The sequence below is a fragment of the Ursus maritimus genome, unplaced genomic scaffold (assembly GCF_017311325.1).
Source record: "Ursus maritimus isolate PB19 unplaced genomic scaffold, ASM1731132v1 scaffold_9, whole genome shotgun sequence".
Classification (NCBI taxonomy): Eukaryota; Metazoa; Chordata; class Mammalia; order Carnivora; family Ursidae; genus Ursus; species Ursus maritimus.
This window is the reverse complement of record NW_024427107.1, coordinates 42995569-43017017: the sequence shown is the minus strand read 5'-3', so window position 1 is coordinate 43017017 and position 21449 is coordinate 42995569. Positions and strand designations below refer to the sequence as shown.

The window sequence follows — 21449 nt, the reverse complement described above, 5'->3', positions numbered from 1 at the left end:
TTAGCACTTGGGTGCTCAACGAATGGTGGCAGCCCCCCAACTACAGCAAGATAATTAAAACAGTATTATTTTAGGGGCACCTGGGTGGCTCAGTCAGTTAAGCGTCTGCCTTCGGTTCAGGTCATGATCTCAGGGTCCTGGGATCAAGCCCCGTGTCAGGCTTCTGCTTCTCTCTCTCCCTTTACCCCTCCCCCTGCTCATGCTCTTTCTCAAGCTCTCTCTCTCTCTCTCTCTCAAATAAATAAAATCTTTTCAAAAAACGGTATTGGGGCGCCTGGGTAGCGCAGTCGTTAAGCGTCTGCCTTCAGCTCAGGGCATGATCACGGCGTTCCGGGATCGAGTCCCACATCGGGCTCCTCCACTGGGAGCCTGCTTCTTCCTCTCCCACTCCCCTGCTGTGTTCCCTCTCTCGCTGGCTGTCTCTCTGTCAAATAAATAAATAAAATCTAAATAAATAAATAAATAAATAAATAAATAATAAAAATTTAAAAAACGGTTTTATTTAATCGAACTAGTTCAGCTACATGCTCTCCTCAAGAAAGTGACACCAGTCAGCCCTCTATTTACACATTTATTTACCTGGGTTAGAAAAGAAGTTCTTTTCCTTTCTCATCTCTGGTGGTGGCAGAACGTGAGAGAGGCTAAACTGAAGCTGCTCTGGGCCCTACTTGTTGAAGCAAACAAAGGACCAGATAAAGGCCCCTAAGGGAAGGTCACTGAGCTAACAACCTATCTGACACGGACCCTCTCTCAAGAATCCTGAAGATGTTCCTGTTCTTGACTATGGAAGGACAGCTCTAAGGTTGTGGCGAGAAACTCCTTTGGAAACAGCCAGTTTAAAATTCCTTTTATCTCAGAAGCTAGGAGTGGACAGTACATCCATCTCCCCCTACAACAGGATTTGCCATCCCGACCTCTTATCTCCTCTTCCACCAAATCTAAACAAAAGTAACCGAATGGTGACAAAGGCCACTCCTTGTCCATGAAAAATGGATGCCATTTTTACCGTGAGAGGTGTGGGCATATAGCTGTAATTCTAAAATCCAAAGTAAGGTTTGGTGGAAACAGCAATACCCGTGTACTCACTCCTTACCCACGTACATCCGGGCTCCTCTTGGAGGCCAGCTGGGCTAAGAAGCAGAGAGGAAGGTAATAGGCTATCATCTGGAGCAGGGTGCCTGGGTCAGCCTAGCATCGCTCGTGCCCGGAGCGGGGAAAGGCACATGCAAGCTGTATGTCACGAAAGGTCAAGGCACACAGGTAAAGGTGTAGGTAGTCTGCCATCCAGAGAGCTGAGTGTGTGAGGTGGGATTACAGAGATGAGCTGGGAACAAAAGGCATGATCCCAGCTGGTCTTGTGGGGTCCCCCCCCCCCCAGCTGGTCTTGTAAGCAATGACAGGAAAGTGGGCCTTCTTCCACAGAAACCACTGGTCCTCACCACTCGGGGAGGTTGGGGAGAGGGCACTGGAAGCTTTGGTAAGGTCACACGTAAGAGACCTCAGTGGGCACACAAAGATTGTTTTTTACAAAATAACAGCCCTTCTCTACCCACAAAACTTGAAAAACTATAGAAAATACCACTGTGAATAAAGACTTCTTTTTCTTGTCTTGTCTCCTTTGGTGAGGTACGGGGTGGGAAGCAAGGGGCTTGGTATTCCTGAAAGCATGGCCGCTCATGAGAACAGCAACTGTTGACAACACATCCGTAACAGTCCCTCAAAGCTGCCTCACAAGTAAGATAGAGTTGGCAGGACCAAGTTTTAATTCCACTCCCTCCTCTCATTTCAAGAAAATATTCAAACTCAAGCAGCTGAGACTGATGTTATTGTAGGGGGAGTCCTAAATCTGTTCCTATTTATTGAAAGGGGGGAAAATCAAACCATTGGCAAACTTAGATTTTAAATATTACCCCACAAGTCACAAATAGCTATCACATAGCAAAGTGGAGTGACCTCACTGTTGAGAAATGTTGCAGTAAGAACTGGCAGAACCCCCTAGACTTTTAAATAAGGGGTTGACAAATCAGTTTTATGATTTAGATCAACCTGGCAGCAACAGAGAGAAAAAAAAAAATGAAGAGAAAGCAGAACTGAAAAGACTGATCTAAGAGACTCATGGTAACAAGTTTAAAGACGACTCCCAAGTCACTGGCCAAGGTGACGAGATGGCTATTGCTACCACTCTCTAGGATCGACGGGAAGCAGCAGATAAGGAAGACACGGAGTGAGCCCTGCAGTGTGCTCTCTCGGCGATGACCGCTGGGCGGCTGGGGGTGCGGGCATGGAGCTGATCTGCTTCGCATAACCTAAGCGATTTCCTCTGAGGGAGATAAAAAAGAGAGCAAGACGGATGATTTATTAAATACTCGGTTCATTTCATCCATGAGCATTGGTCCTGCTGTGTGCCAGGCACTGAGGATACCACACTACCCGAAACGTACGAGGCCCGAACCCGCAGAGGGCTTATCTGCTAGTGGAGACGGCTGATAAACAGAGTTTCTTTTCCGCAGGAAGTGCGGACCTTCTCAACCAGTGTCCAGTCACAAGACCATGCCACACACACACTGTTTTTCTCCCGTTTGCCACCGTGTCAAGAAGCCTGGCACCCGCTGGGGTAGTGGCTGAGAGCGTGGGCTGTGGAGCAGACCATCTGGGTCTACCAATCCCGGCTCCAAGGTCTTGGGCTGGCCACTCATCTCTTAAACCCTTACTTTTCTCCATCTGTAAACAGTGCCCATAACTGTCTCTCTCTTACAAGGTTAGCGAAATAAATAAACCCAAGCAATGTGCTTATTAGATAGTACATGGCACGTACGGAGGCTCAACAAATCACTTTATCCTACGCATTTATGGCAGGATGAGAAGGCTTGTGGTGTGGGACATACTGCAAGTGTTAAAATGACCCAGAAATAAGGCAAAATGGAAATTAATTGGGTTATAAAGTTTTTATTTCACATATGAATGGATACACGGACACATGGATACAGAAAGAAAGGAACAGAGTGGGAAGGAGAGAGAGAGGAAGGTGTGTATTACTTTCTTCTGACAGTCAACTTGAACAAGCCTTCACGGAATACATCTTTGTAAAAAGACAGTGGCTAACACTGCATATAATGGCTTTAGTTTCTATTTTTCAAGGCTTTAGTGACTGTTTTGCAAGCAAATTATTCTTTTATTGATTTTGTACTATAGTTTGATAAATAGAAGCTTGATTTAAATCTATAGGCAAAATCACAAACATGGGAGAACTAAAACTTTCTCAGGAAAAGGATATCCTTTAAAAGAGCCAAAGGATTAGGGGGGGCTCTTTGCCAACCGACTTGCAGGAGGGGAAAGCTCAACTCAGAGACCTCTTAAGGCCAAAAACCGGGACTATTAAATTCCTCAGGATGGTTCAAATACTTGCCCTACAAATGCCTAGAAAACTTGGCTTAAATTTCTGCTAAGGCAGAGGTCTGGGAACTCTGCGGGCCAGCTCTGGCCTGCCACCTGTTTTTCGTGTGGCCTGCAACCTAAGGACGGTTCTTAACATTTTTTAATGGTTTAAAAGAAAAATGCTTTGTGATATGTGAAAATTATATAATATTCAAATTTCAGCATCCATAAATAAAGTTCGATGGGAACACAGCCATACTTACTCATGTATGGATTATCTACAGCTGGTTTCACACTACAACAGCAGGGCTGAATCGTTATGACAGACACCATATGGCTCACAAAGCCTAAAATATTTACTCTCTGGCTCTTCAGAGAGAAAGTTCGCCTTTGCCGGTTCTACGGAAAAGCATTACCCTGAATTTGGCCCTTGGAAACAGGCTAATGTCAGATGTGAAATTACACAGCCTCAAAACAATCTCAGCATTCAGAGGCACTTAGGGAACTCTTCCAAAGGTCCACTTAAATTATTCGCAAGAAGTCAAAATTTTCTCTTCTTCACCATTTGTTACACCCCTAACAGCCCACAATGTATCTTGTTTAAAACAGGCAGCAGTTAAATTAAATGCTTGTCTTAAATTGGTCACACCACATTTGCCTATTCCGATGAGCTGCCTTTACTCACGCCCAACAGGAAAGGGGAGATAGCGGACTTAGGAATCTTCACAAGTAACTGAAATAACCATCTGGGCACTTGGGATAGGGTTATCACGAACAGAAAGTCTGGGCTATCTTTAAGGAATCCAGATTAACTATTTTCAAACTTTTTAAATATTCTCACCTATAATATAATTAAGTAAACAAAGACATACACATAATCACATTCTTTAAATTCTAAGGTACACAGTTTTGTACATTTTAGCATCTGAATTTAGGCTCTGCCTTGTAATCGACAGCATCTTACAACCAGGAGTACCTAAAATAATGGTGCGATTTACAACGGATGGCATCTTGTATCCAATGAATCCAACGTACCAGGAGATGAGGACAATGTAAGCAGATTTTGGGAGGGTCTAGTAAGAAATCCCCCCTGAGCACTGTTCGCCAAAGGAATTACTTCCAAAAGCAAGATAGATGATTTTATCCTCAATTCACTGCAAAATGATTATAAATTATACTTAGTTGATATTATAGGAGGAAGTCAAAATTGTACTTAGTTGATATTATAGGAGGAAGTCATTATTTCTCTTAATTCTCAGCAAAGAAGCTCAAATTCTTTTATAGATTATACTCATAATATAGAACTCATAATTCAAATATTTCAAATTAGGTAAAAAATTCTCACTAGTGAGGTATTTGGTCTGGAAATACCAAAATAATAGAGCAGCTCACACTGAACGCCAAAATGGTTCTGAGCACTTACACATCTGATGTTTAGATAAATACATCTTTGAAAGCCTATACTTTTATGTAAAATAAAATTATCTCATTTACCTACAGAGGAGATGGAAGGAATGGCCGGCATGCTATCGCATGCTATCACCACGGTAACCCTCTGCAAGGCTGCCCAGCTGCTTCCTCTGGGTCCCCCGAGCCTGGACGCCACCTCCTTAAGGATTCCACACCATTCCCTCCAGAGGCTGCCAAGGCAGCTGCAGGAACTGCTCACTACCTCACATCTCAGCTTCCCATTTTACCCGTTTCCCCCTTCCCCTGTATACTCCCTTCCTTCCCTTGCATCAATGGAAAGGGAGAAATACCTCCTGCTTTGATTTCCAGCATCCAACGAATCAGTGTTTAATTTTCTATTACGATCTAATTTGTGCCTACAAGCTTCACTTTTTCCTAGCTGTAACTGCAATACAAACTTCCACATTCTGCTTTTAAAACATCACAAGCCTTTCTTCTGTTATTACATTGTTCCTAATAATTTGTATGACAATAAGGAGAGTTCATCAAGGGGATATACCCTTATTTAACCAAACCAGTCCTCAATTATGAGACAATGAGCTTGGATACTTTTGCTGTTAAAAACGATGTTGCACGAACATCTTATACATTATTTTTATTGCTTCATTAAGATATACACCCAGAAACTTTTCTTAAAGTAAGTTAAGAAATAAAATCCAATGTCTCCTTTGTTCCTAGAGTAAAAATCAATATGGACTCTATTGTGGACAATAAGTCAGTCAACTTCTGTATGTGTTTTAATGTAAAATACAATGAAAACAGAGAGTAACTGTAACCTCAAATCACTGCAAAACCACTATAAATTGCTCTTGCTTGCTATTATTCTAGGAGGGTTACAATTAAGCAATTGATTAATATCCTCTTATCCAAGGTTACAAGGAAAACTGTGTTTATTTGAAATGTTCTTCCAGAACTTTTAGGTTTCAAATATCTATGTGCTGATTGGACAATTCCAGATGCTCGCTGGATCAAATAACTGAAAAGTTATATGGGTCAGAGGTAATTTCTAGCAGATGGGGATATTTTTAAAAATGCTGTATTTGACTAACAGAAGGAAGAAGTGTGAGTGGAGTTAACGTCACGTACTGTCAGCTTGAACCGTGGAACCGACGTGAAGGCAGGTGAAAGCTTCCAGGAGGAAATCTCAGGCACGATCCTGTTCCACTAGGACGGGTGGGTGAGTACATGTGCCGCCGCGGGCACGCAGGACGCAGCAGGGAGATGGGAGGGGCTGAGTTACAGACCTGGGACTGCTCAGCACAACCCCAAGAAGGCAGCTGCCTCGCTGTTACGGAGACTCCTTTTAACCTTTGCTTTTCTTCCGTCTCTTCTCTGTCACCCTCCCATCCCTTCCACTATGCGAAAAAGCAAAACTAAGCAAGCAAAATTTAAAAGTCCCCCTGCTTCTGAAGTTTGTGACTTCCCTTGCAGTCAGGTCCACGCCAGGCACTGGCAGTGAGAACCCATGGTCCTGGCTGCAGTCTCAAGAGACGACAGTCTCGGGGGAAGCTGGGGAGTAAGAACAGACGGGAGCCAGGCCACTCAGGGCACAGTGCCCCTCCGGCCACTCGCAAGCCCTATCATCCTGGAGGTGACCCGCAGGGTGCCTCCATTTCCTCTCCTGTACGCAGGGATGAGGAGAACCTACTTCAGGGGCTCTTGTGACATGAAGTGAGCGCATACACACGAAGCACCCGCCCCAGAGCCTGGCAGATGGTGACTGCTCCTCGAGTGTTTGGGGAAAAGCCACCCTACGAAGCCACGGGGCGGGGGCGGAGTGGGGGGAGGGATCGCAGACGCAGAGAGCAGAGCATCCCTCCAACTACCCAGCCCTCACGTCCATGGCATTTGTGGGAAGAGTCATGGAGACAGCGCACCGAAAGGTGGCTGGACCACGTCACTTCCAAGGTCTTGTCCTACCCTCAGGTAAGTGGTTTTATGGTTCAAGTACAGTCACACACAAGAGATAGCCTTGAGAATCATCTCATGCCACATCCCCTCAATGACCAACCTTCATTTCTACCTCCTCCAGCTCTCTCAAATCCTTCCCCTCTTCCTCACTCCCTCAACTCATCAGACCTTGAACCTCTCCATCGTCACAGGAACCTTCACGCTGGAGATTTCTAACAGCTCTCTCTGCTTATCTGAGATATTACCAAATTTCCATCAACCTCTCCCATTTGTCTTGGCCTTTTAAAACGAAAAAGGGGGGGAAGCTTAGGGAGATCATACAAACTATTAAGTTACATGGCAAAAGGACATCTACCATTGAGATGTTACAAATAAGATCCCCCTTTTTGTATTCCAGTACACGGCAGGCCAGAAGCTTTACAGCCTAAACCACCCGCCACGGTTTCAAACTCTCTAGAAGTCTTCTTCTTACGAAATCTTTCCCCCACCCCTCACTGCTTCTGGACCCTCTGGTTGCTACAGGCAGAGGAGTGATGAAAGGGATGTGTTGTTTGTGAAGTATGTATAATGAATCCAAAATGGCCAGGATTCGAAGAGAGCTTGAGAGCCAGCCTAATAACGTCTTTTGGGGGAAGCCCTCCTTAAACTGTTTCAGAAAATAATGACTTTTCCTCAAGAATCTGCAAGATGAAGCCTGTCCATTCATCTTGGCATCAGGCTAGCTTCTCCAGCACAAAGAACCTTCTTCAGAAGTCTAACTAAAAATCTCTCCTGCTGGCAATGAGTTTATTCCCTTCCCTCTACCACTCTCTACAGTGGGGGAGAGGGGGGTTTAAAGGGACTCATGTTACCTAGTCAAGAACTTGTTTCTAACCATAGCCAACCTATACCTAGGAAGAAATGAACCACCCGATTTTTAAAAGCAACAGGAGGGGGAAAAACAATTTTTTATGCATAAATTCTGAAAGTCGTTGGGATCACTACTAAATCCCACCCCACCCCCAATTCCCCTCAGCCAACCAGGAATTTGTTTTGTGGCTTTTCTGACAGCCCAAGGTCAGCCTTTTGTTAATCTCAAGTCCCTCAGAGGGAAATGCCTGGGGAGATAATCTGGCTTCCACTGGGTCACTGGCTTTTTTCTTTTCTTTTTTTTTTTTTTAAGATTTTATTTACTTATCTGAGAAAGAGAGAGAGAGCGCCCGCGTGTGTGCACAATGGGGGGGAGGGGCAGGGGCAGAGAGGGAGAAGCAGACTCACTGCTGAGCAGGGAGCCCTGATGTGGGCTCAGGGGCTGGATTCCAGCACCCTGGGATCATGACCTGGGGTAAAGGCAGACACTTAACCGACTGAGCCACCCTGCCGCCGCTCACTGACTTTAACTGTATTCTTCAAGCAGTCAGACTCAAAGCAAGGTGCCACACAGCAAATACTTTCTGAAGTCAACATAGTAAACCTGTATATACTGTTAATCTGGATTAGCACCCACAAATGACACGGCACAACAGGCTCTATGAAGTTTAAAATTCTCCTATTTATTCCTGAATAGGAATTTTCCTGCATTACTCAAGTCAATGATTCTTTTATCTGGAATCAGAATTTCAGACACGTTTTCCCTAAATACTAATCTCCCTGCTTTTAGAGTGCTCCAATTCCAAAGGAATCGGGCTCCCTACTCTGGGGTTTAAGTCAATACTGGGTATTACTATGAGTCAAATCTTCACTAGTATTAGCAAGACAAGGCTGCACAGATTAAAATAGTTTAAAATCTCAATTTGCATCAATTTTAATGTGAAGGAAATCTGTTTCTATAATCTACATGTTTAGTATTTAATACATTTTTCGTCTTAAGGCCAAATTTGGATGGAGGTAGGGGAAAGAATGGAGTATTACATAATATTTATCCAGGGTGTGATTTCTACAAAAAACGTCCTACAAAGGAAGGATGCATCTCCTTAGGGTACCCTGCGGTGGGACTCGGGGACTCCAAGGGGCACTGTGGGATTTTTTAAATTTCAAGGAAAACACAGCACCAACTGGCAGATATTACACTCACTTCTACTCTGAAGTTGTTTGGACCTGACTACTTCATGCAATGGACACTTAGGTATTTCTCTTGACTTACAGGCACCATGAAAAAAAAATACCAAAGACCCTAGGGCATTATAAACTCACGGAAGTTTGTGACCCCTCTGTCTTAAGCCTTTCTTTCAAAGGTTTTGCTGTGGTTTGGATGGGAAACTGGAGGGAGAGGAATGATTCCAGTACCTGATAACTCATCTATCCTCCGTCTCAGTAGTATTTGAGAAACTACATACCCGGCTAATAACATGTGTTGCTTTTAGAGAAGAAGACGAAGGGGAAAAAAAAGAACATCTATTTTCTACCAACAAGAGCCCCCAGAGGATGCGTCCACAGAGGTCACCCTGAGACTATCCAGCCTGGGAGAAAAGCCATCTGGCCTCATACTTGATAGGAAGTGAAAGGCAACATGTTATTATGTCAGTGTGGATTCCCAATCAGACACAGACAAAGAGAAGCACACATTATTACATGCTACAAGGATCTTAATATAGCTACGGAGACCAGAGAAAATGACAGAACTAGATCATTCCAACACCCACTCAGGGTCTCAGACTGAAGCTTTGGTATATTTAGAGTTTTAAAGTTGGAATGCTAGCATTAACTCCTTTCATTCTAGCCAAAACAGTCTTCAAACATGCGGAGCCCTGCTTAAAAAGAAGTATGTTCTCCAGCCCTGGAAATCCAGATTATGGTCTCCACCTACAGGAAGCAGTGCTCCTTCAAGAAATGGCTGATTCCAGGTCTGGGATTACAAACGGACAAGATAAGCTTTCAGCATCCTGTCAACCAGACAGCAAGGAAGCCATGGTTCTGTCAAAAGACTTGGGGGCCCACCTGCAGAGGCTCCTACTGGCCACAGATGGCACAATTTGAGCATCAATAAAGATATTAACTACAGTGTACCTGCTTTTTAGAGAACGCTTTTATTTTTTCTCTTTGAAAGTCTCAAAAGGGTATAGAATAGTAAGTTAAAGATTTCTTTCGGCTTACTGATAAAATGTATCAAGATGGTTTACTTTTCAATTGGACCCCCAGCTCTTCTCCTAATAGGCCTCTTTTCATGAGTGCAGTTATTACATAAATACAAACAAGCAAACAGAAAAACCTTCACTGGTCACCACTAGAGAATGTCGGACTAACTCAGCATTCTGACAACTGATAAATAACAAAACCAAGTGTATATATATATATATATATATACACATACACACACACACACACACACACACACACACACATACCCAGGTCACAAGTACCACTGGGTAAGCAAATCGCGTATGAGGGAACGTTTCTCTTTATACAAACAGTCCAGCTAGTAAGTGAACAAGGACTGATCATGTGTCATCACACTGCAACCGCTAACGGACCACTGTATCCAGGCGTTAGATATGAATGGTTGCTCACAGTCCAAAAAGGCAGAATCAACCAGACGTTATCTGACTCCTGATGGAAGAATAAATGATCAATTATAAAGTAATATTGCAAAAAAAGGGGGGGTGGATATGAATACGGGAAGCCTCCAGATCTAAGTGCTAATCTACCAGGAATACTGAGGACTACATTACAGGCAAGCAGTCAGACAAACCTAGTCTGTAGGACAAACTAGTTTAACAAAAAATTAAGAGTCTTAAAATACAGATTGACCCAAAGTTCCCGTTTCAAATAAACCACTAGAAAAACAAAGAACTATTTTGTTAGGTATAATAAGGACTCTTTAGAGAATAAGCACAATACCATTATTATTATTTTTTTTAATCTTTATTTTTTTTTAAAGATTTTATTTATTTGACAGAAAGAGAGACAGCCAGAGAGAGAGGGAACACAAGCAGGGGGAGTGGGAGAGGAAGAAGCAGGCTCCCAGCAGAGGAGCCTGATGCGGGGCCCGATCCCAGAACGCTGGGACCACGCCCTGAGCTGAAGGCAGACGCTTAAGGACTGCGCCACCCAGGCGCCCCATAAAAAAAAAAAAATCTTTAAAAATACTGTCGAAGAGCTGAGACTCAGGTGGTGATCTAACCCTACATTTTGGAGTAGATTATCAACGCAACCCAGTTATGAGAAATAATCTCTCTTTCCCAGGAATACCCTTCTTTAAAACACACACACACACAGAAAAAGAAAGGTTCACTGGGAACTTTTGAGACAGCAGAAATGTTATCAGCAACTCAAGTTTTCTGTCTTCAAAATGTCAAGTTGGTACAGCATGACCGAAAAGGTAAAGACCAATAACCACTACCAAACAACGTCCCAGCCCCTCTGTCTATACACCAGGAACCCAGGGCAGTTGGCACCAGTCTGGGGTCCCAAATCCTACTTACTCCAAACCACCTCCAAGCTGGATCCTTTTCTGAAGAAAGAGGTCTATTATTCTAAGAGCTGGGGACGTCCAGTTGAAAAGTTAACTATTTTGAGTTTATGTTAGCCTAAATAAAACCTACCTGTTACTCCATGTCTAATTCTGAATCTTTCAAAGGGGGAAAATAAAAGCTTCCTCGAAAAAGCAACCTGGATGCATTTTAGGGACTTACTTGTGGTGCTTAAATTCTCTAAGCACCCCAATCTCTACAAATTTCAGAATATCCTTGGATTTGAAGGTGTATCTATACAGCATGTACCATTTCAGCCCTCCCACCTCGCTTCTGTTAAAAATACACACAACCCTTCAGAAAGCCCTGAAAACCACCACCGGCAGTGCAGTCACACAGACGCGTGCACCACGGGCATCACCTTCTCTGAGATGCTTCTCACGGTTCTGTAAGTCCCACACATCGTGATACTCAGGATGACGTTCTGACGCATCTCGCTTGTTTAGCAACTTTAGTGGTTCCTCAAACTCAAAACCTCAAACTTTGCTTAGATTTTTCATTACTTCAGGACAATAAATGTACTCTGGGATTTCTTCTTTAAGATAAGGCAGAAAGAAGGGTGCCTGGGTGGCTCAGTCGGTTAAGCATCTACCTTCAGCTCAGGTCATGACCCTGGGGTCCTGGGATCGAGTCCCGCAGGGAGCTCCCTGCTCTACAGGGAGCCTGCTTCTCCCTCTGCCTCTGCCTATCTCTCTGTCTCTCATGAATAAATAAATAAAATCTTTAAACAGAAAAAAAAAGGAAAGGCAGAAAGAAACAAACTTATAGGTAACTAAATACCCAGAAACTCAGAGAAGGAAAAAATTCTGTAAGCCAGTAATTGTATCAAAATTATGATTATTATCAACAGCTATTTCTGTAAAAAGACTTACTGACCAAGAGGAATTCTTTAAAGGGTCGAGGAGAACATGTGTTTACTGTCATCAGGGCACCGGATTCGGCAGACACCCCCCCCCCCCAAAACAAAGGGCCACTGCAGCATCTGCTACACTGGGTTTTGTGCACCTGACTGTGGCCGAAGCTCTTCTTAAACCATCGCTCAAACATGTGTGAGTCAACTCAACAAATGTTTGGTGGACACTAAGGAGAACTATTCATGTACAACATGCTTTCTCTCAGAAATTCCACATAGTTCTCAGTATATCAGCGGCTACCTATATATTTAATGTAAGGTATGAAATTGTTTTATTTCCATTTTATACACAGGGAAGTCAAGTCAGGGACAGGTTAAATTATTTCGGTAAGGTCACAGAGTAAGTCACCACAATTTAAAAAACAAAACAAAATAGAAAACTCTGTTCTGGTTTAGACTTAACATGCCCTTTGTACTGACCCTTCCATGTTGTCCTGTCCGTTCTATCGCCTCCAATCCTACCCGTTACGACCCATCCCACAGGTTCATGTCCTCCATCACCAACCTTTGTATTAACCACTTCCTGAGCACCTACTTGTTCTAAGCACCATGTCAGGCACCGTGCTGGATACAAAGACGATGGAGACATAACCTTACAGAGGTTAATACCTAGAGGACTTATACTTTCCCTATGAGCCAGGCAATTTAAGATAATTTACATGAAGGACAAATGATTTTGAGGACTCTTCCAGTAAAGACATGTTTTCCCATACTCGTATTAAACAGGTTTAAAAATTTTAAGTATGAACAACGAGGAGCAGAAAAAGATTTAAAAACATAGCAACCTCTGCCATTCTCATTTCTCCAGCTCTGCAATCACATTTCTAGGTTTCAATTCACAGGTCAAGTGAGAGAGCAGTCATACTAAGCAGAACTAACGTCTAGAGTTTTATACCGTGGCTTAATAATTCAATTTTAAGATGCATAAACATGGGGAAAGTACATATATTACCCATCTGCAATATTTCTAAAAATAAGCCAGAGCTTATTTAAATAAATTTAAATAAATGAGCTATCTACATTTTAATATCCTATAAGGAAAATAAAACACATTTCATTCTACTACGGATCTTTTGATGACCAAGCAGCTCATAAGTCTGTTTCAACAATGCTAAAAATATAGCAAACACACTAGAAACATCTAGAAGCTGTCATATAGTAGATGCGTGGAGATCTCCACTTTAAATGACTTCACACCTACCGTAGTGTCATTGCTGGTAACGTAAACCAGGACATCAGAGGAGTTCCTGCCATTGATGTATCGGTAGCAGTTCCACACACAGCTGATCAAGTAACCCTGTAAGTGAGCAGTGATTATTAGGTGTTTCGTTTCCAAATTTCAGACAATTTTAAGTCCCCCCCCCCGAGAAAACCGTATTACAGAACTTTTATTACTAACTTGAGAGTGCACATAGTAACTCTACTGAATCAAGAAGTCTTTACAAATGTTGGGTAGAGAACTTTCTGGCAAAGGGTGCTGCTGTAGCTTATGCTATCACACACCTGCCCCCCAAAGGTAGGTTGGTGGTGGAGGGGACAGGGGGGACTGGGGAGAGCAGGAGAATCTCTGAGAAAAGGCAGCTGGAAGGAGCAATCGCAAATCAATGTCACAGATCAATCAATTTATTAACCCATTTCTCATTACATTTTAACTCTGTCTTGGGAATGTTTATTCTACATGATTATATATGATTAAACATATCATATTCAAGCACTTTTTTTAAAAAACATTCACAGCATATAAATTTGCTTCATAGCCAATAAAAATCCCTACAACATTTCCATCTTCATAATGAAATATCCAACGAAGATAATTAAAACTAATGTCCAGAATAAAGCCATGCCAGGAAGAAAGCAGGAGTTTGTGGGAGACGTGCAGACTACGACTCGCTTGTGTGGACAATCAACTGGGACTTGATTAGAAGTAGAGGACTTCAAAATCCCTTTCCAGCTTTACAAAAATGAAAAGATGCAGAGAAATTGGAACCCTTGTACGCTGCGGGTGGGAATGTGAAATGATGCAGCCGCTTTGGAGAACAGTCTGGTGGTTCCTCCAAAGGTTAAGGAGTGACCAGATGACCCAGCAATTCCACTCCTCGGTATATGCCCAAGAGAAATGAAAACATGTGTCCACACAAACTCCTGCACACGAATCTTCACAGCAGCATTATTCATAATGGCCAGAGAGGAGAAGCAACCCAGATGCCCATCAAATGACAATCAGGTAGACAAAATGTGGTCTATTCATGCAGCGGAGTATCATTCAGCCGTAACAAAGGAAGAAATCCTGATACATGCTACAACACGGATGAACCTTGAAAATACGCCAAGTCAAAGGAAGTCAGTCACAGAGGACCACATACTGTATCATTCTATTTATATGAAATGTCCAGAACAGGCAAATCTACAGAGACAGAAAGCAGATTAGTAGCTGTCAGGGGTCGGGGATCTGGGGGTGCTGAGGGTGAGGGTGAATGGCAAGTGATAAAAATGTCAAGTTATGCTGTTTAACCACAGAGCTGGGTTCACACAACTCCCTGAATACATACTAAAAACCACCAAATTAAATAGGTGAATTTTATGGTATGTGAGTTCTATCACAACAAAGTTGTTTTACAACAAAGACGACACTGAAGGACGGAAGGAGTGCCTGTCAACATTTCTTGGCAGACTGAGGCAGAATATTCCATCGTATATGCAGACTGCTGTCTTAAGCTGCATTCGCACCTGACAGTGAGTATTTTTTATATTTAAATGTTCGGGGATGACGTGAAGATGAAAACATGTAATGCTACTTTATGAAATGTTTGTGGACAGCAATGATCTGAAACCAGGTATGGGCAATGAGAGAGAGGGAGACAGGAAGGGCGTCTTCCTTTAACAATGCACACAGTGTGTTCATTTTACTCAAACCTTCAGTTTACTCAATAACGCCATCGTTTCTTTGTGAGAAAACAAAAGCCTTAGACATTCTGAGAATTCCAACACAAATGAAAAAGAATGTTTGGCCATATTCATTATGTGGTATGTAAGGAAACTGTACTCGTCCATTATTGGAGGAGTAGCTACTCTTTGAGCCCGGGTGAGACCTCTGCAAGGACACATCTACTACGCGAGGGTTACACAGCAGAGGGGAAGCACCTGGGGGCAGGGGTTCACAAGCCCAGGCAGCATTCCCGAGGCCCCTGGCAGCACAGCAGCATTCGCTCACCCAACACTGCAACAGGAGAAAAGCCTCCGGCCTACTGCCTCTAAAAACCCAGTAACTTACCGCAATGACCTTATTTCTTTCTTGACATTTCTGTCATCTTATTCAATTTCAAGGGAATTAAATGTTTAGTATGCTTCCCAAATAAACATGCTGTGATGAACCGTGTCCATCATCTATTTGTGGAGCTAGGGGTAAGCATTGTTCCCTTTGTGGTCTTGGGACAGATGGAAACGGACACATGTCCTGGTTTGGGCTCCTAGGCAACCGGTGTGGTAATAAACTTTATTAGACAGTAACTGTGAATTTAGGTCGTGAGAGCCACTAATCAGGGAAACTGGTATGTGAAATCGCAACACATAGACTCATATTTATTTAAATGAATAATCATCGAGTCTCTACATGCAAGGTATCAGCTTAGTGCTAGGAGATAGATTTGTATGGCGCTTTTCATTAGATGATTATGATAATTGTTTTGCAATTTATAAAAGCCCACAGGGCAGAGACTGTTCTTACTCAAGAACAAACCCTAGTACCTAGAGCAGGGCCTGGCACATGGGAGACCTTTAATAAATATTTGCTGAAAAAATGAATCGATGCATCTTACCATCCATTAGTACACTTAAACCTCACAGTCACCGCACAGAGTGTTTTCTTAACCATTACTGCTGGTTATTAAATGAAGAAACCAAGGCTCTGGCCACACAGCCAGAAGAGCATGAGAGAAGCGAAATCTGACTCAACAACTCAAGGTAAAGCATTTCTAATACGAAGGAAAATGCCTACAAAGTTAAAATGCAGTTCTAGCTCCTGAGCTCCTGGTAATGGCAGAAAGCAGCTTGGTCAGACTTATCTTCCTACAGGTAAAAATGATAAAATCTGGAATAGGATATCCACACAAATTGAAAGCGTGTGGAAGGGACCAAAACAGGCAGAAATTAAAGAAGAGCCTGCCTTTGAAAGACAAACTGCCAGGAGTACGGGTTCAAGAGTTGGAGGCAACTTCTGCCGGGGGGGTGGCAAGGGACAATATTCGGGGCTGACGATGCACCCAGAAGGCTGGGGTGGGAAGAGTGGAACTCAGAGGTGGGACGCCTTGACATCCATGTACAAAATCTGCCCAAATCTCGAGCACTAAACAACACATGCAATATCAACACATTCAGTTCATGGGGAAAATGCAGACCCACACGACTCCCCACGAATCATTTTTTTACTCTTCTTCATCATATTACTTGCCTGAAAGGACTATTCTCTCTAAATGCAGCTTTTTCAAGCTTATCGAGGCATGACTTGTTTAAGAATTGGGTAATTTTATGCCAAAATGAAGACAATGAAAGATGTTAAGAATTACAAGCTCGAAGTCTAGTAACGATTTAGAAATTTTCTACTTCTCAGTAGCACACAAGCACAAACTATGGTGATGTTTTTATCATCAGCTTCACAAAGATGAAAAAGAGGAGGCAGCACTCAATTGTTGAGCGGGTGGCAAGCAGTGCTCACAGACTGTCCGTCACCTAATTTGGGGGGAGATCAACCTGACATCGTATCAGAAGCCCGCCAATGACGCACACCCTCTAATTTTAGGAAATGTGTCTTGAAGAAATAAATACATAAGTATACAGAAGATAGAGTAAAAAACATAACTTTAGCTCTATTAAGTGAAAAAGCAGAAACTGTCTTGATGTCCAACAATAAGTAATTTATTAAATATGGATCAATTCATATACTCGATTGTTAGAGAACACTGTTCGAATGTATTACATTTTAAAAACAAACTGCAGAAGAATGTGCACACAGACGTTGTAATGGCTGTTGCAGTACGTAAGACATACTACCTACTGTGTAACATTAAGGTACTCCCCTCCAAATGTGTTTTGGAATAGCCCCTGGTTGGCCTGTGGAAGTGTGGCTACTGTTTCTCTCTCATATAGGTAAGAGAAGAAACAGAATTGTTAGGAAATCAAACAGCAGTTTATAAATCCAAAGCAAGATAAAGAACCGACACAAGTTTGCTTACTTCCTTAGTATTCATGAATACAACAATATTTAGTTCGTAAGTAAAATCCTCACGCTTACCTTGAAAGTCAAGATAATGCTGATAAACAGAAGAATAATAAGGACCAAACACGTAGGATTCACAGACATGATATCTTCTCTGTAGGGAAAATTAGGAGGCTGCAAATAAAAAGTGCCTCATTAGCAAATTTCATTAATCATTCCAGATTATATTCCTTAGGCATTAACCAGATGTGCTTATTAAAAAGCAATTAGTTGGGGCGACTGGGTGGCATAGCGGTTAAGCATCTGCCTTTGGCTCAGGGCGTGATCCCGGCGTTCTGGGTTCGAGCCCCACATCAGGCTCCTCCGCTATAAGCCTGCTTCTTCCTCTCCCACTCCCCCTGCCTGTGTTCCCTCTCTCACTGGCTGTCTCTATCTCTGTTAAATAAATAAATAAAAATTTAAAAAAAAAAGCAATTAGTTAAAGCAGATAGTTATTATGTAAAACCACTACAAACTTTCTAGCCCACCTCTAATGAAAAAGTGACAAACGGTATGTGGCGAAAGGCCGGTGTGTTTCTAATTCAGGCACTAACTCATGAAAAGAAAAATCAGAGGAAGATTCGTGAGGCCTGAACATGTAACTCTGCCCCCCTGACTGTACAAAGTTAGAAGTCAGTAGTTCTCTATCCACCTGTGACCCTGAGATTTTCTGCAAATGGTTGACCATTCTAAAGGGCTTGCACAGGACAAGGAGGAAAAACCTATTAAAATACTGTCTTATTTATAAAGAGCATTTTCGCTGATGCTACTTCTCCAAGAGCAGAATCTTTTATGCTAGTAGGTATTTATAGCATTAAAAAAAAAAAAAGATCAAGTCCTACCATCTGACCATATTGATTAACTACCAGGTCAAAGAATATTTTTTTAAGGAAGATCGAAACAGGCTCCTATGGTTGGGAGTGCCTGGACTTCACCTGGAAGACCTCACACAGCCACTGGAAGCCCTCCACGTCCCTGGCCTGGGCTAATGTGCAAGAACAGCAGCCCCAGGGGCCAAGTCCCCCTTACCTCTTCCTCATCATCAATACCATGGGTTTGCATTTCACATTAGCAGTATTCTGAGACGTAACAAAGAGGTTCCAAATGTTAAAGGAGAATATAAAGAAAATCCTCCTCCCCATGGTGAACATCACCCAGTGGTTTTCCATCTCCTTTCACTTTGGGCAAAAAACCCAAGAATCGGGGCGCCTGGGTAGCGCAGTCGTTAAAGCGTCTGCCTTCGGCTCAGGGCGTGATCCTGGCGTACCGGGATCGAGTCCCACATCGGGCTCCTCCGCTGTGAGCCTGCTTCTTCCTCTCCCACTCCCCCTGCTGTGTTCCCTCTCTCTCTGGCTGTCTCTCTGTCACATAAATAAATAAAATCTTAAAAAAAAAAAAAAAAAAAACCCAAGAATTAAAATCTGAGTCATTCTTTGTGACTGGTCCTTCCCCTGAGAGACTGGAAGGGTTTGCGTAGTGCTCATCTTGAAGCTAAGAATAAAACAACTTGGTGTCAGTTCGTAAGACCAACACGAAATCACACTGTTTCTGCATCTAATAAAAAAAAGGACTGAAGTGGAAGTACGTGACTCCTTCCACAAAGATCTTCACACTCCTTCCCCCAGAAAAGTGAACGTGGCTTCTGTGTCCAGTTAAGAGCTGTAGAACACACGCCCGCGACTTATTTTACCTGTACTCTACAAGACCGCCCCCCCGAACAGAACCGGCATTCGAGTGCAGTGGGTGCTCTCCCCCCGCCTCTCGGATAACCGTCCCTCCAGACTCCTGGACGGCAGCTCGTCCGCGGGGCCTCACTGTCTGTGGACCTTTAACGTCGTCCTTAGGCACTGTGATCCCCCGTGGGCCTCACCCCTTCAGCTCAGACTGATGTTTAAGGAGAACACGCTGAAGACATTCACCTGGATGATTGGTTTGTAATTACAAATAAAAATATGTGGTTTTTTGGGTTTTGTTTTTTTTTTACTGATATTATGCTTACTGTCAGCATCACCAACATTATCATTTTACCACTGGTGGCTCTAAAGCCAAGTGCGTACAAAGTGACTGAACAGTGTGGGGTACGACAGAGAGTCGGGCAAGTACTGAGTGTTCTGAAGGCTTGCCTGCATGTACGGGCTTTCTGCTTCTCCTCAGTCTCTGTGATACACGGCATGGAGCAAACAACACACTCTTCAAGGGGTCACAGGGCTGCCACAGGGCTTGCCTTCACGTCTCCTAACCCCGCACTACCCTTTCCTGGCCCCTCACGTGACAGGCTATGGGGAGGTCGTGTTTCCTCCCCACTGCCAAGGCTGATTTGAGGAGCAAGGCGCTCGGTCACTGCAGAATAAAAACGCAAGTCCTTAAAGACAAGAGGTAATTCTGCAAACTGCTCGTCACACAGAAACCCTCTCATGCGGAAACACTCAAGCTCTACCACGAGAGAGAATATATACAATCAATTAGTACATGGGAAATGCACGTTTTTTCTTGACACTACAGGCTAACCAAAACATGGACCTGTTTTCTAGAACAAAAAGAAGCTGTTATTAACAGCTTAAGAATGACAACAGCAGGGGCGCCTGGGCGGCTCAGTCGTTAAGCATCTGCCTTCAGCTCAGGGTGTGATCCCAGCATTCTGGGATTGAGCCCCACGTCAGGCTCCTTCGCTAGGAACATGCTTCTTCCTCTCCCACTCCCCCTGCTTGTGTTCCCTCTCTCGCTGGATGTCTCTCTCTGTCAAATAAATAAATAAAATCTTAAAAAAAAAAAAGAGTGACAACTGAACACTTCTAAGAAGCAAAACACAAGAGGCTGAATTTTCAGTCTGCTTTTCTAGGTCTGCTGAGTGCTGGGCATGACAGCCATAAGTTCACAAACTCCTGATGCCTCCTTTCCTTTCCTCCCTCCCTCCACCCCTCCATCTCCCTCTTTTCCACTGAACTTCTTGCCCTTTGCTGTCACATCAAATCCCCAGCCTTCCATCTCCTGTCCCAGAAAAACCCTGCTCCTTCCCCCAAGCTCACAAACAATGCAAACCTCCAAAGAGTGAACATTCTCTCCCTTCGAAACATTCTAAGATTTTGAAGAATTAAACTCTAAGGCACACTCACAATTTTAAAAACAAAGGTGAAAAATGTAAAGGCGTGCAAGTATTACACCCTCCCCCAGCTTCTGAATATCCAGTTGTCACAAAGAACATTTAACAGAAAACGAGTCTCAAAAAGATGCTTGAGGAAAAAAGGGGTTCTATGGTCAAGGAAATTTGGGAACCAGGGTATAGTACAGATCCACTTTTTCCGTATAGAAGCAGAGGCAAGAAATGATCCTGATGATTGAGCAGACGACATTTAACAAAAATAAGAAACAGTAACTAGCTTATAATTTACGTAGGTGCGTCTAATGCAGTCATCGCAGCTCCCCGTGTATCAACCTCAGGAGGTTATGCTGTTCCAAAAAGCATTCTAAGAAACCAAAAATCTTACCTTTAAGATGACACTCAAAAATCTCTGATCACTGACTCAGATGCAACTAGAAAAACCCACAAATTCGTGCGTGTGCGTGTGTGCGTGTGTGTGTGTGTGTGTCAATGACTGGGGATGGCCACATACCAGCTGTCGTATGTATTCCTGAATGGAGTTTGGATAAACAAGCACAGTGACAGCAACCAAGGTGTTGAGGGCGAAATCAAAGATCTGGTAACAGAAGAACGGGATGATCCAGGCAGCGCGTTGCTAAATAGGAGAGAGATGATGACGTTAATGTGTTGTGTTCAGTATCACAAAATGTTATTTTTTTTCCCAACTCAGACAAATACTTCCTTCGTCTGAAGGGAACCAGAGGACAAGACGTTCGATAAGCCAGGTCATGATGACAACTGGTAAACCACCCAGAGGTGGTCAACCAACAAGCCTCCGTGAGCTTTTCTGAGACTACAGTACTAGTTTTCCACACTATTAATATGAGATTTAAAGTTCCAAAGGCTCTTATAGGAACTGAGAATCATCACTTCCCTCTCACAAGTAGCTGCCTGGGTTACAAGTATAATGGTCCAAGGAGAAGGCCCAGCCCCTATTTCAAA

General features: G+C 43.2%; 1 protein-coding gene and 1 long non-coding RNA gene across 2 annotated transcripts in view; one reads left to right on the top strand and one right to left on the bottom strand.

The window, feature by feature from the left end:
* LAPTM4B (lysosomal protein transmembrane 4 beta) overlaps window positions 1–21449 on the bottom strand; it is a 71329-nt gene that overhangs the window by 7045 nt on the left and 42835 nt on the right. The window contains exons 4-6 of the mRNA XM_040625794.1: window positions 20980–21102; window positions 17405–17503; window positions 13319–13414 (exon numbers count right to left, since the gene is read on the bottom strand). Coding sequence (XP_040481728.1) covers window positions 13319–13414; window positions 17405–17503; window positions 20980–21102 — 318 coding nt within the window. The remainder of the gene's footprint in view (window positions 1–13318; window positions 13415–17404; window positions 17504–20979; window positions 21103–21449) is intronic.
* On the top strand, window positions 5494–9735 carry LOC103661489. Its single transcript, XR_568107.2, has 2 exons — window positions 5494–6022; window positions 9099–9735. It is a non-coding gene; the product is annotated as an uncharacterized LOC103661489 (long non-coding RNA).